This window comes from Mauremys reevesii, linkage group 6, assembly GCF_016161935.1.
Source record: "Mauremys reevesii isolate NIE-2019 linkage group 6, ASM1616193v1, whole genome shotgun sequence".
Taxonomy (NCBI): domain Eukaryota; kingdom Metazoa; phylum Chordata; order Testudines; family Geoemydidae; genus Mauremys; species Mauremys reevesii.
The window spans coordinates 52,668,429-52,680,924 of record NC_052628.1 but is presented as its reverse complement, the minus strand read 5'-3'; the positions used below and the strand labels follow the sequence as shown (position 1 = coordinate 52,680,924).

The window sequence follows — 12,496 nt, the reverse complement described above, 5'->3', positions numbered from 1 at the left end:
CCCCAGGGGTTCACAAACCCCAGTTTGGGAACCACTGCATTTTTGGAACAATAGTATTCGCTATTGCCAATAATACCATTGTGATTGTCACAGTACAAATGCATATATAAACACTACACTTCAAGAATGGATAAGTAGATAAGCTGAATGTTTCTCTTTAAGTGATTAGCAATGAAATAGTGACTTTAAAAAACAAACAAACTATCAAAATAGACTTGTGTCAATACCCCAGTGAGATAAAAGGACACACTTCAGCCGCTTGTCTACAGATTTGAGAAAATGATTTAGTTTACTTATGAGAGTTTATTTTGCAACATTAAAGGTGGTGATGATTATTTTTTAGTAACAGTTCAATTTTTAAACCCATCTGCCTCTCTTAATGGTGTTAGATTTAGCTATTTATGCAAGGGAAAAATATTTTACTATAGAAAACAAGTTTGTTCAATCATGTTGCTAACATCAAAAAGCTCTAACGGTCAGAACTTGACACTGTCATTTACGTTAATAACAATAGTGCAGCTATGAAGAATATGTTGAATTAATCATTTACTGTAGTAACTCTAGAATTCCACATTTTTCTTACTTTTTTGTAGCTATTTATCTGAGTGTCTTGCACTGAAAGAAAACAGAACATCTCTGTCCCAGTTACTAGATGGAATGAAATGTAAGTAAACGTGCTGAGAAGTGTGCATTTTTTCCCAAACTAAATATTTAAGAGGTGGCTTTGAAGCTTGTACATAGTAAACACAAAACTGCTTATGTAGCTGTGTTTCTTCAGACACAGCCTACACCAGACACACAGTATATCACTCTTTCTCACTTCAAAATTGTTGCAAGCTTAATAGAAAAAAAGGGTCACAAAATGAACTAGTTAGCAGCTTAAAAAATAAAATTTGAAACCTAGTTTTCTATACAAAAAATAAAATTAAAATAAGCCTAGTAATGATGCACTGAGCCTCAATATATTTATCTGTAACAAGGTCTTGGGGATTGACCACGCTCTTGAAAAGTGAGAGCATTACTTTTGATATCTGCTGCTGTTGCTACTTGTGAATTTGGGTGAAATATTTTCTTGGTTGCTGTTAACTTAGAAGAAATGGAAGCAATTTGCTTTTACTCATATTTCAAGTTTGCAGAAACCTGCGGATTACTACTTGTACCACTAGAGGGTACATTTTCTAAGCTAAATAACTTTTAAAAGTTTAATGGTAACCTGTAAAGGTTTCATCTTTTAAGACTCCTCTTGCTTCCTTTTATTATCTGCTTTGTGATATATAAAGAAGGCTTGAAAGGGATTTTAAGCATTTTTTTTCTGTTTCTTTGTCTTAGAAACATCAAAAATGTCAAATTCAGTTTTGCTACAGAATGCATTGCATGCTTTGATGCATATTGTTAGCTGTCACACCTTAATAGAAAGGGGGTGGGGGGTGTATGTTGAATCCTTAATAAAGACTTTTTTCTCCAAAATGTTAGTCATTGAAGTTAAGTATTAAAAACAGTCAAAAGATTTCAGTTGCTGAACTTTCAATTTTGTGGCCCTTTTGAGACTGTTATTTCACAAGTGTTTTCCAGGCTAGATATTTCTAATGTAAAAAAATGATGTGAATGAACCTCTTTTCCCTCTCCTTTATTTTTATTATTTATAAATAAAAATAAAGGAACGGGAAAAGAGGTTCATTCACATCATTTTTTATATAAAATCACACTCTCTCCCTCCAGCCGTCATATATTTTCATGGGAAACTTGCCTTTAGACTAGGACACAAGAAAAAAATATATTTAAAAAAGCAAACATACCAGTGGTACAGAAAACTGGTAATGGTAAAAAATAACTCTTATGCTTGCTGAAAAATGATGAATTTAGTGTATTTTAACAAGATTGAGACTAATCTTTCTTTTTAAGGCTTGATATACAGTGCGGAAAGTAAAAAATATCAACCTTTCCTGACACTTTCTAGTACAGTAATGCTAGCTCTGCGTTATAACGTGGCCTTGAGGAAATCCAGAATCATGATGAATACTAGTTTCAGTGTAGTTCTTTGCTCTGAGCTTACACTGTATCTTGACACTACTTAGAATAAATCTTCTGACGTAAAGTGACAGTTAAGACTCTTACACATGTAATCTTGGGTTCTCTAAAATTTAAGAGTATTTTCTGGTTTTCTAAGATGAGATTTTGTTCACGAAGCCATTTGAAAGAAGTCTTCATTTTTTTTCTTCAAATACCTAATATTTGCTTTGACAAATAAAAGAATTTTATCTGGTAAACTTTCGATCTAATTAAAATGATCTATAGTGCAGTGCATGTACTATTGCAGCTTCTAGATATCTGTTGAAAAGCTAGCTTTGATCCCTTCGTTAGATTACAAAAGCAAGAGGCGATGACCCTATTGAAGGGGCTGTCAAATTGTGCCACCAAATTCTTTATAAACTGTTTTGATTTGACTAGATCTTTCCAAAATAGAAATGTGGTTTGAATCATATCTTGTGCTTAGTACACTGAAGAGAGTCTAGTCTATTGGACTAAGTCAGGGCTGTGAGGCAGGGGCTCTTGAGTTCTAATCATGGCTATGCCACTGAGTCTTGGAATAATTTACAAGAATGTTGTGAGAATTAATTTATTGCAACTAATTCATTACTTTGAAAACTTGTGGTCTTACCTCTATAGGCATGAAAAATCTCATAAAGAAGTATGAACCACCTCGGCCTGAGGAGGTTGCCTCTCTAAAGCAGAAGTTAGAGAAATGTCACAGCTCACAACTTGCTCTTAATGCAAATGTGTAAGTAGAGATTTGGAGCATTAAGGAGTTTTGACTCTTTCCGCTTTCCTACACGCCCAGTTGGAATTATCACTTTCTGCAGTGATATGCTAGTTTTTATAAAATGTTAATTTTTCTTGCACTGTACAATATATTCAGATAAAAATGAAAATTGGTTTAATTTATTAGACTGAATATATTACTTGTTTGTAAAATAAAATGTTTAATGTACAAAACAGTATCACTAAGATATGATTCATTCCCCTTTCTGGCCACTGACTTACCACGGGGCCTGAAGCAAATTACCTCTATGTGCCATTTAACCTATCTAAAAATGGTTATTAACAGTTGCCTAAAAGGGTGTAGTTAACATTCTGTTTATCAAGGGCTTAGAGATCCTTTTCATCAAATTTCTGTAAAATATACCATATAAGGTCTATCGTAAGCCGGTTCGTTTATAAGCCGACACCCCCCGCCTCCCCAAGATGAATAAGTAAAAATGGAAATTTTTTATGACCCATTCAGAAGCTGACTCTGTAATTCAGGGGTGAGCAAACTTTCACTCCCACGCCATCAGGATAAGCCGCTGGCGGGCCGAGATGGTTTGTTTACCTCCAGCAGGCCGGGTCAGACGGCAGCTGCTTCGGAGGCTAGGGGGAGAGCAGCATGGCCAGAAGCGGGGAGATTCTGGCCCTGCCTCTTCCCTTATGGCTCTGCTGCCTCTCCTTGCTGCCTCTGTTGCGGGAAGGGGCTGTGTCCCACTTCTCCCTCTCTATACCTGTTCATAAGCCGACCTCCTTCTCTGGTGCTTCCCTTTTTTACTGAAAAAATTCGGCTTATGAACAAGTATATACGGTATGCCTTTTTCTTGCAAATGTCTTTTTGTGCAGATTGTAAAACTACACTATTCCACGAAAGATCTAAGACTTTGCTTTTAGGTAGCAAAGTGAAGTGGCAAGAAACTTCCAGCATTAGTGAAACTCTGAGTGCATTTTTGTTTTCAAGAAATGTACAACAGAGATTGAACTTAAAAATGCTAAGGGTAAGGAAGAAAAAGAGGCTAATATTAGAGTTGAACTTTCTCTCAAATGTCTAAATATCTTGTCTTTTTCTTTGTGGGGGGTTAGAAAGAAGAGGAAGGGCTATGAAGATGATGAATGTATTACAAAGAAATCTAAAATGGATGAGGTTAGTAGACATGTTGCAGAAGCACTGTTCATATTTTCTCTAACAAATTTTATCATTCTTGTTAGTGAATACTGTTAAAATATGTTCTGGAAATTGTTTCAGGTAGTGAACATTTCACAAGCCAAGCAGTTCAAAAATGGCTATTTAGTATCTGGATGTTTTTACAGTAACAGTAAAAACATGCCTCTTAATTTCTTATACATTCTAGCTTATTTCCATCACAACTTCTTATAGAAAGGGTTTGTGGCTATGAGGAATCTCTGTGATCTAAGTTAAAGTGGTCAGTCTGAGAAGGGCTTGACATGGCTTTGTTGGCCACAGGGAGTTGGTGTACTGCTCTTCAACATCTCGCTCCTTTCAGTGTATTATGTTACCCCTTGTTTTTTGCTAGCCTGTACCCTGAGGAGTTAGACCAAACTCTGGCAAGAATTCTGGTTTGGTAAAATTTTAATTTTATTTCTTCTTTGGATTTCTGTCTCATAAATTTAACTGAACAATGCAATAGGAAGAACTACTTTATTCATATATACAGTTTCAACCCAATAGGATGGAGTAGTTTAATAAACAGCTTTACTGTTGGTTCTAATTGCAGTAATTTGTGAGAAGCCAAGTACTGTTTTTCACTCTTAGGAAATCAGCTAATTTTCAGATTAGATGGTATCTGGAAACTAGCTTCTGAAAATTAGGATGAAGCAGTGGGGAAGCAGACTGAAACTGGACTGGCTTCACCTAGAAGCTGTACCAATTTTTTTTTTTTCCTGGTCAGTATTGCTGACATTTTCTGTCCCCAAGATGGGAGCCAACACAAAGTAGTTAAGTTACTTAGGAATTCAGTCAAGAAAGTGGGTAGAAAAGAGTGTTGAATGAATGAAGTTCTAGTGGCTTGGAGTGCAGAAGGAAAGCAAGGACATATTAAAGGCTAGCTTGTACTACCCTCATTCTTGCCATTTTTTTGTAAATTAGGAGTGAGGTAGGGATTTGGGTTTGTTATGGTAGCACTAAGGAACTACCATATGGGAAAGTAATAGCAGAATGGAGGTAATTGGTCATTACAAATGGGAGTTGTAGAATATATTCAGGGTAGGACCTTAGGAGGGTGTAAACCCTATGGGATAATGCTGCCCCATGCTAACAGATGGGGAAATCACTGCTCTTACTGGATTCTTGTAAGATATAAAGGTCAGAAGGTGGAGTGTACTCTGCTTTCACAGCAGTGAAAGGCTTAATTGGCTAGATTAAGTGGAATTGAAGTCTGTCATGGTTGCAAATTTAAAGCCTGTTGGGTGAGGTTGACAGTCAAAGTTGTATCCTATAACTAAAATACAGGGCTCTCTGGTGATATCTGCACATAAACTGCTACAGCAGCACATCTACAGTGCTGCAGCTGCACTGCTGTAGCAGTTCAAATGTAGACACTTGCTACAGTGATGGGGAAAGGTTCTCCCATTGCTGTAGTTAATCCCCCTCCCTGAAAGGTAGGAGGGGAGGGATAGCTCAGTGGTTTGAGCATTGGCCTGCTAAACCCAGGGTTGTGAGTTCAATCCCTGAGGGGGCCATTTAGGGATTTGGGGATTGGTCCTGCTTTGAGCAGGGGGTTGGACTAGATGATCTCCTGAGGTCCCTTCCAACCCTAATAATCTATGATTCTGTGAAAGGTGGTAGCTAGGTCAACAGAAAAATTCTTCCATTGACCTAGTGCTGTCTGTCAGGAGTTATGTGGTCTTAAGGGATGTAATGTTTTTGTTTTTTTACACTTCTGAGTGATATAACTGGGTCTACCTACATTTTTAGTGTAGACCTGGCCTCTGTTTCATATAGTTATTGACTCATAATGGAAGTTAAGGTGTCTTACCATATTTCATAAACTTGAGCTGTCACTAGTTGTGTATTAATTTGAGAATTGCTGAAATTAGCCCATGATTTAAAAAAGTGAATGATTTTTAGCGTCCTAGCAAGACCCCTTAGAGGGGCCTGGCTCTTGCTGAGCACCCACCTGTTGAAGGCAAGATGTCTCTAGTGGGGCTTCCAAAATTGCCAAACACTCCTGATGATCTTGGCCTTAATTTTCTAACAATGTTCCTATACTAAAAACTGCAGAAATGTGTATATTTTTAAAAAGGATCTATTCCATAATGTTACTTGTTCAAAACTTGTTTTATGGAACAATGGCTCTTGGTAAAATTAAGCTTTGGTGTCTTGTCTGTTTTTCACATGTGAAATTTTCTTGAACAAAAGATGAGACAAATAGGCAAAACAAAATATGAATTAACCAGATAACTAAAAACCACACTTTCTCTGTACCTCAGTTTAAAACCACGTCTTCAAGAAAACAGAGGAAATTACTACCAGAAATCACATTGATTCTTTTTTCAGAACCATATAAGCTTATTGCTATGCTGTAACCACAAACTGATGGTAGATCTTTAAAGTGGGTCAAGTTTACTTTTTTGTTTAAATCATAATGTACCCTAGAATACTGATAGCCACCAAGCCTTCAGGTCTAGGGAGGTGGTGCTTTGAGTGATTGTCCACATGTATTCCATTACTGGTGTGCATGTGCCTCATGCACGTGGACAGATTTTATTTTATTTATTTATTTATTTGGCCAGCAGTGTCCGTTGGGGCCATGCCTCTGTGCTGGATGACCCACTTCTAAAAAGACAGAGGTGCTAGCAAGTTCTTTCAGATGGATTTGAATATCTTTACGTGTACTAGTTCCAGAATCACTGGTAGCGGTCGCAGTGCATGAAAGATCCAGGCAGCAAGGACCCCAAAAATAACTTTCAAGAGACGTTTTAAAAAAAAATTAAGAGTAATTTTTCTTCTCAAATCAAGTATGCACTTGTGCATTGTAAATTACCAGGTGCTCTTGTCAGAGTAATTGGGACGAAGTGTTGTAATTTATTGGAAAACCCCCTCAACACAAGGATGAAGTGAAGTCCATTGTATCTGAGGGGAAATTGGTAACTTGTACATTGTTGCAGGTGCCATTATGTATGTTGGACACTGCAGGCCATTCAGTGGCCTCGTCCATTGCTGTGAACAGGGCTTCATGGTTACAGTCTTTAGAAATCCTTAAGGAAGTCCAGGCAATTGAGGACCTCCTATTTGAAAGTTGTGACCTCTTTAATGCAAGAACTAATGAAGCCCTGCACTCTTTGAAAGATTCAAGAGCCACTCTCCATTCCTTAGTTTACATGCCAGTGTTCAGGAGAAAGCAGGCTAGGTCACAATACTACTCCAGACAAAAGACATGTTGTTAGTCCACAAAGATCATAGGAGCTGCAGAGAAAGAAGCAGAGGTTCAAATGCAGAAAACCCTCTGCTGCCTTCTCATCTATTGCACTGCCTGCATCAACCTCATGGCATCAAATTTGACTTGCTGATTGCCATACAGAGTTTCTGGAGAATCAGTACCCTTCCTTCATTTTTTGAGCCCTAGAATCTATTACATTTAGTGCTGGGTCTTGGAGGTCATAAGCGTGGGGTGGTATTCCATCTAATTTTCCAGTTCCTTCCAATCCTCCACTTTTTCGCATCCCTCTTCAGGGACCCCTCATGAGATTCTGCTAAGGCGAGACGTGTACTCTCTTCTAAATCACAGAGCAGTAGAAGAAGTGTCCTTGGAGTTCAGAAGGAAGATGTCTTACTCCCATTTTTTCCCTAATTCTGAAGAAGTAGGGCTAGTATCTAATTAATTCTAGGTTTGAGCTGCCTCAACAAGTTCATCCATTGTTTCAAAGTCAGGATGGCAAACCCATGTCTCTCTATTCCATTCATTAGATCCAAGACAGGTTTGTAGCTCTTGACTTACAAGATGTATATTTTCATGTATCAATTCACTTGCCACACAAAGATCTCATAGTCCAAGTGGGAGCATCTCACTACCAGTAGCGTCCTTCCCTTTGGTCTCTCAGCAGCACAAAGGGTATTCAAATGCTTGGCAGTCATGGCAGCTCACCTGAGGCAGCAAGGGATCCAGGTATAGCCTTACCCTGATGACTAGCTAATTCTAGGATGATCACTGCAACAGGTGAACAATTCTGTCTTTTTATCACACTGGGATTCAGGATCAACAAAGTCCCAGTCATGGTTGCCAACCCAAAGAATAGATTGCACAGGGCCTGTGTTAGATTACAGATCATCAAGAGCTTACAGCGAGAGAGGATCCAGACCATAGTGGACCTCACCCAACATTTGTAGGCTCACCTACAGCCATCTTTGAGTGTGCCACAGACTCTTGGGTCATGTGGCTTCCTGCACTTGTTATACAGAATGCCAGACTCCATTTATGTTCCTTGCAAGCCTGTTTGAAATCTGTATCTACCCAACAGACATTGCCAAGGCATGAGGATGCAGGTTCTCTGGTAAGAACTCTCCATTATTAAGTTGGGGAAGGACCCTTTCCAGGTATGCAAAGGAATACTGTTTTCTCCACTTCTGCCTAGGAAAGTGCTGTTAACAGATGCCTCTTTTAGGATGCAGAGCTCACCTAGAGCACCTACAAAACTAAGCCTTCTGAAATCCCAAAGAGACTCCCCTTCATGAGCATTCTAGAGCTCATAGCTATTCATCTATGTTCAGAATTTCTTCTTGTGTTACATAAACTAACAGACCAGGTGATGATGGACACGCATCAGTGTTTTGTCAACAGACAGAGTGAGAAGCTATTCAGGGCTAGAGCTGTTGTATTGATCATCAAAGCAGTAGCTCTCTAACCAGGCTTGCAGAATGTCTGACCTAACAGACCACCACCTCAGCAAGTAATTAGCATACTAGCATGAATGGACTAATTTTATTCTGTAGAATCTTCTGTAGGTAGTGGATACCAGTCAGTAGACCTGTTTACTATAAACCAGAACAAATGCCAAACATTTGGCTCAATGTGGGGATGTAAGGGGGTTTGAGCCCAAACTCCCGGTCAGATGCTTTTCTTATCTCATGGACTCTAGGGATAATGGAATCTGTGGATAGTCCCCCTCTAACACTGAGTCTAAACAGAACAGTAATGATCATGTGTAACCCCAGTTTGGCCCAGGCAGTTCTGATATGTGCACCTAATAAATGCATCATCTGGGCCTCCGATAACATTACCTGTCTCACCTGATATGATCCTAGGATGGAGGTTGCATCCTCCATCTGATAATGTGCATGCTGGCTTAACTGCCCTGAAGCTAGCTGTTCAGCTGAAGTTTAGAATATATTGATGCAGAGCTGAAAAGACTATGCAGCCCAATGGAGGAGGAAATTGGGCAGGCCAGCACTACCGGTCTCTCAAAATAGAAGATACTGGGGCTTCTATCCCTAAAGCAGTCATGGCATACCGCTGAACATAGCTTTATGGAGCTGATACTCTCTGCATGTCTTCCTATTCAGGGTTACACCATTCTCCTCTGTCCCCTACTAGATCCGGTCAGACTAGATGATCAGTGATCTCTTCTGGCATTACTAAGGAATCTAGATTTTTCAGAGTTCTCATTCATGGTTTTCCACCCAGTGTGAGTTCTCCCTTCTTCCTAGCATGTTAATCTAATTTTAGCTGGGTTAATAGCAGCTCCTTTTGAGCACTCAGCAACTTGCCCTATACTGTCTGAAAATAGCCTTTTTAGAAGCTATAACATCAGCTCACTGGGCTCGTCCACCATATGTGGTGCTCTACAAAGACACTGATCCTCAGGCCTTAGCAAAAATCTCAATTTCATTTAAATTTGATGCTTCATCTGCCACTTTTTTCCACACTGCTCCAACCACAGGAAAGCTAAACTGCACATCCTTGACAGTAGTGAGGTCTCTTTCATATTACCTTGACAGAACAAAATCTTTAGGGCAGAGGTGGGCAGACTTTTTGGCCTGAGGGCCACGTTGGAGTTGCAAAACTGTATGGAAGGCTGGGTAGGGAAGGCTGTGCCTCCCCAACGAGTCTGGCCCCCACCCCCATCCAACCTCTCCCACTTCCCACCCCTTGATTGCCCTCCCTCAGAACTCCTGACCCATCTGACCCCCCCCACTCCCTGTCCCCTAACTGCCCCCTCCTGGGACCCCAACCCCCCCCCCTGCTCCCAGTCCCCTGACTGCTTTGACCCCCTATCCACACCCCTGCCTCTTGACAGGCCCCCTGGGACTCCACACCTATCCAACCCTGTCCCCTGACTGCCCCCCAGAACCTCCGCCCCATCCAACTGCTCCCTGTCCCCTGACTGCCCCCCAGGACTCCCCGCCCCTTATCCAACACCCTGGCCTCCTTACCATGCCACTCGGAGCAGCACATCTGGCAGCCGTGCCACCTGGTCAGCCAGACACGCTGCCGCGCTGCTCGGCAGGAACACGCAACCCCACCACCGAGAGCGCTGGTGGCATGGCAGCGGGGGAGAGGCTGGGGGCTAGCCTCCCCGGCCCACAGGCCGTAGTTTGCACACATCCTTGATACAGATAGGGTGATAGTCAGTCTTTTGGGTGGATATTGCCTGACCTAATGGGCATTTAATTATATTGTATCGTGCTCTGAGTTAGCTAGATTAGGTCCATCAATGCAGCTTAGAGTCTATTCCACCTGGGCTCAGGAATCATCTTCTGCAGCTTTTCTTGGAGAGCATAACAATTTCAAAACTTGCAGAGCAGCTACGTTTTGATCAGTATATGTTTTCACCCAGTGTTACTTGAGAACTCAGTATCTGATGCCTGTTTTACCAGAGCCATCCTGCAATCGTTATTTAATTAGGATTTCTAGCACTCACCTCTGACTGAGGTTGCTGCTTGCTAGTCACTATAAGTGGAATACATGTGGACAATAACTCACAGAAAGGTTACATACATTTACAGTAATTCTTAAAGGTGTTGTCCACAAGGATTCTACAGCCTGCCTTCCTTCCCTGATTCTACAGTCCTAGATGGAGTCCTGGTCAAGTTGGATTCTGAATTGGCAAAGGAACAGGGAAAGTTTGAGTCCACTCTGCCTTTTATGTCCTTAGTGTGAGAGAGAGAGAGGATATCCAGGGTACAGGGACAGTCCCAATGGACACTGTTGGCCAAAATAATCTGATCTCAGGAGTATGCATACCACATGTGGACACCACCACCAAAACAACCAGAATTACTGTTGGGGTAAGTATCCATTCTTCCTTTGCTGTACTTCTAGATATAGTACTATTCACATACCGTGTTGTACAGAATATGAATACTAACAAAAGTAGCCGCTGTTGAGTGTGTAAAACTGTAGTCTCGACAATGTAGTTCTACACAGTGACAAGACTGAGTTACACCTTTTTCTGATGTTGTGGAGATGGTTCAGTATCTTAAAAGGATATATATTGTCTTAAAAAAACCCTTTGTGTTAAAAGTACATTTTCACTTCGTTCTTGTGATGCAACAGTTAATGTAGGCCATCTAGTCATTGCTTTGTTTATATTTAAACATCAAATTACTATTCCATGTGCTTTGAGAGGTATCATACAACTACTCCTGTAGTATTTGGAGTCTTTATAGTAGAGCATATACAGTAAAAGCTTTGGCATTTACCATGTTGGGGGATTGGGAGATGCCAGGAAGTAAAATTCCAGTTAAGAGGGAGGGAGTTTAAGTGCAGGAGGGGACTTGGGGCAGGATCTGGGCGGTGAGATGTCCCCACTGCTCCTAGGCAGAGCTGGCTCCGCAGCTCCCATTGTCCAGGAACCTCACCTTGTGGGGGCGATGCCTGCGGGCAGAGGCAGCGCACAGAACAGTCTAGCCATGCATCTGCCTAGGAACAGAAGGGGCATCTTCTGGGACCCGCCCAAGGCAAGTACTGCCCTGATCCAGCACCCCACACTCCCTTCTGCACCCAAACTCCCTCCCAGAGCCTGTGCCCCAAGCCCCTTGTGGCCATTCCTCTACCTAGGAGTAGCAGGAACATGTTGCCACTTGTGGGCAGTCATGGGGAGCCAGGTATGGAGCCTGCCGGCCTTGTGTCAACTGGCCTATAAATTGGACTTTCAATGATCAGAAATACTAGTTTAGAGAGCTTTCCAGTTGATAAAGTGATAACACTGCTTTTACTGTACTGTGTATGCTTGTAATAAAGATATTCAACTTGATTCTTTCTTCTCAATTATTTTTAGGAAGAATGGACTGATGATGATCTTGTAGATTCACTGTAATTTTAAGAAGATGGCACCTGGCAGAACTTTGAGAACTACTTGTTATTCACCTCCTGCATCATGTTGGATTCTCATTTGTAAAAACTTTCTCTAGCTAACAACCTATGGCAGGTTCCCAGTTTGTCATGGGATACAGAAGAACTGCCTCTATATAAAAATTTGATTTGTATTTTATTTAAATATGATTAGTCACAAACATGATTTTCTATATATTTGTTTTGGAAAGAGAGCATTCTAGAATCAGACATGCACTTTCCTGAAGAGAGATTTTCATGTCTGACTCTTAATCTTGCTTGACCTGTTAATGCATTAACACTTGATGGCAAGTGGGTGATGAAGTATATACTATGTCATCTCTGATTGGCAGCATTACCTGTCAGTTTTTCAGGATCACTAGAAAATCAAAAGTGTACCTCAG

General features: G+C 40.8%; 1 protein-coding gene across 4 annotated transcripts in view; it reads left to right on the top strand.

Annotated features, from left to right (window-relative positions):
• Positions 1–12,496, top strand: part of CCNH (cyclin H) — a 25,167-nt gene extending 12,671 nt beyond the window's left edge. For all 4 annotated transcript variants that reach the window (XM_039545669.1, XM_039545668.1, XM_039545666.1 and 1 more), the window contains 4 exons: positions 594–664; positions 2,668–2,779; positions 3,886–3,946; positions 12,040–12,496. In XM_039545669.1, coding sequence (XP_039401603.1) covers positions 594–664; positions 2,668–2,779; positions 3,886–3,946; positions 12,040–12,078 — 283 coding nt within the window. In that variant the 3' untranslated portion in view covers positions 12,079–12,496. The remainder of the gene's footprint in view (positions 1–593; positions 665–2,667; positions 2,780–3,885; positions 3,947–12,039) is intronic.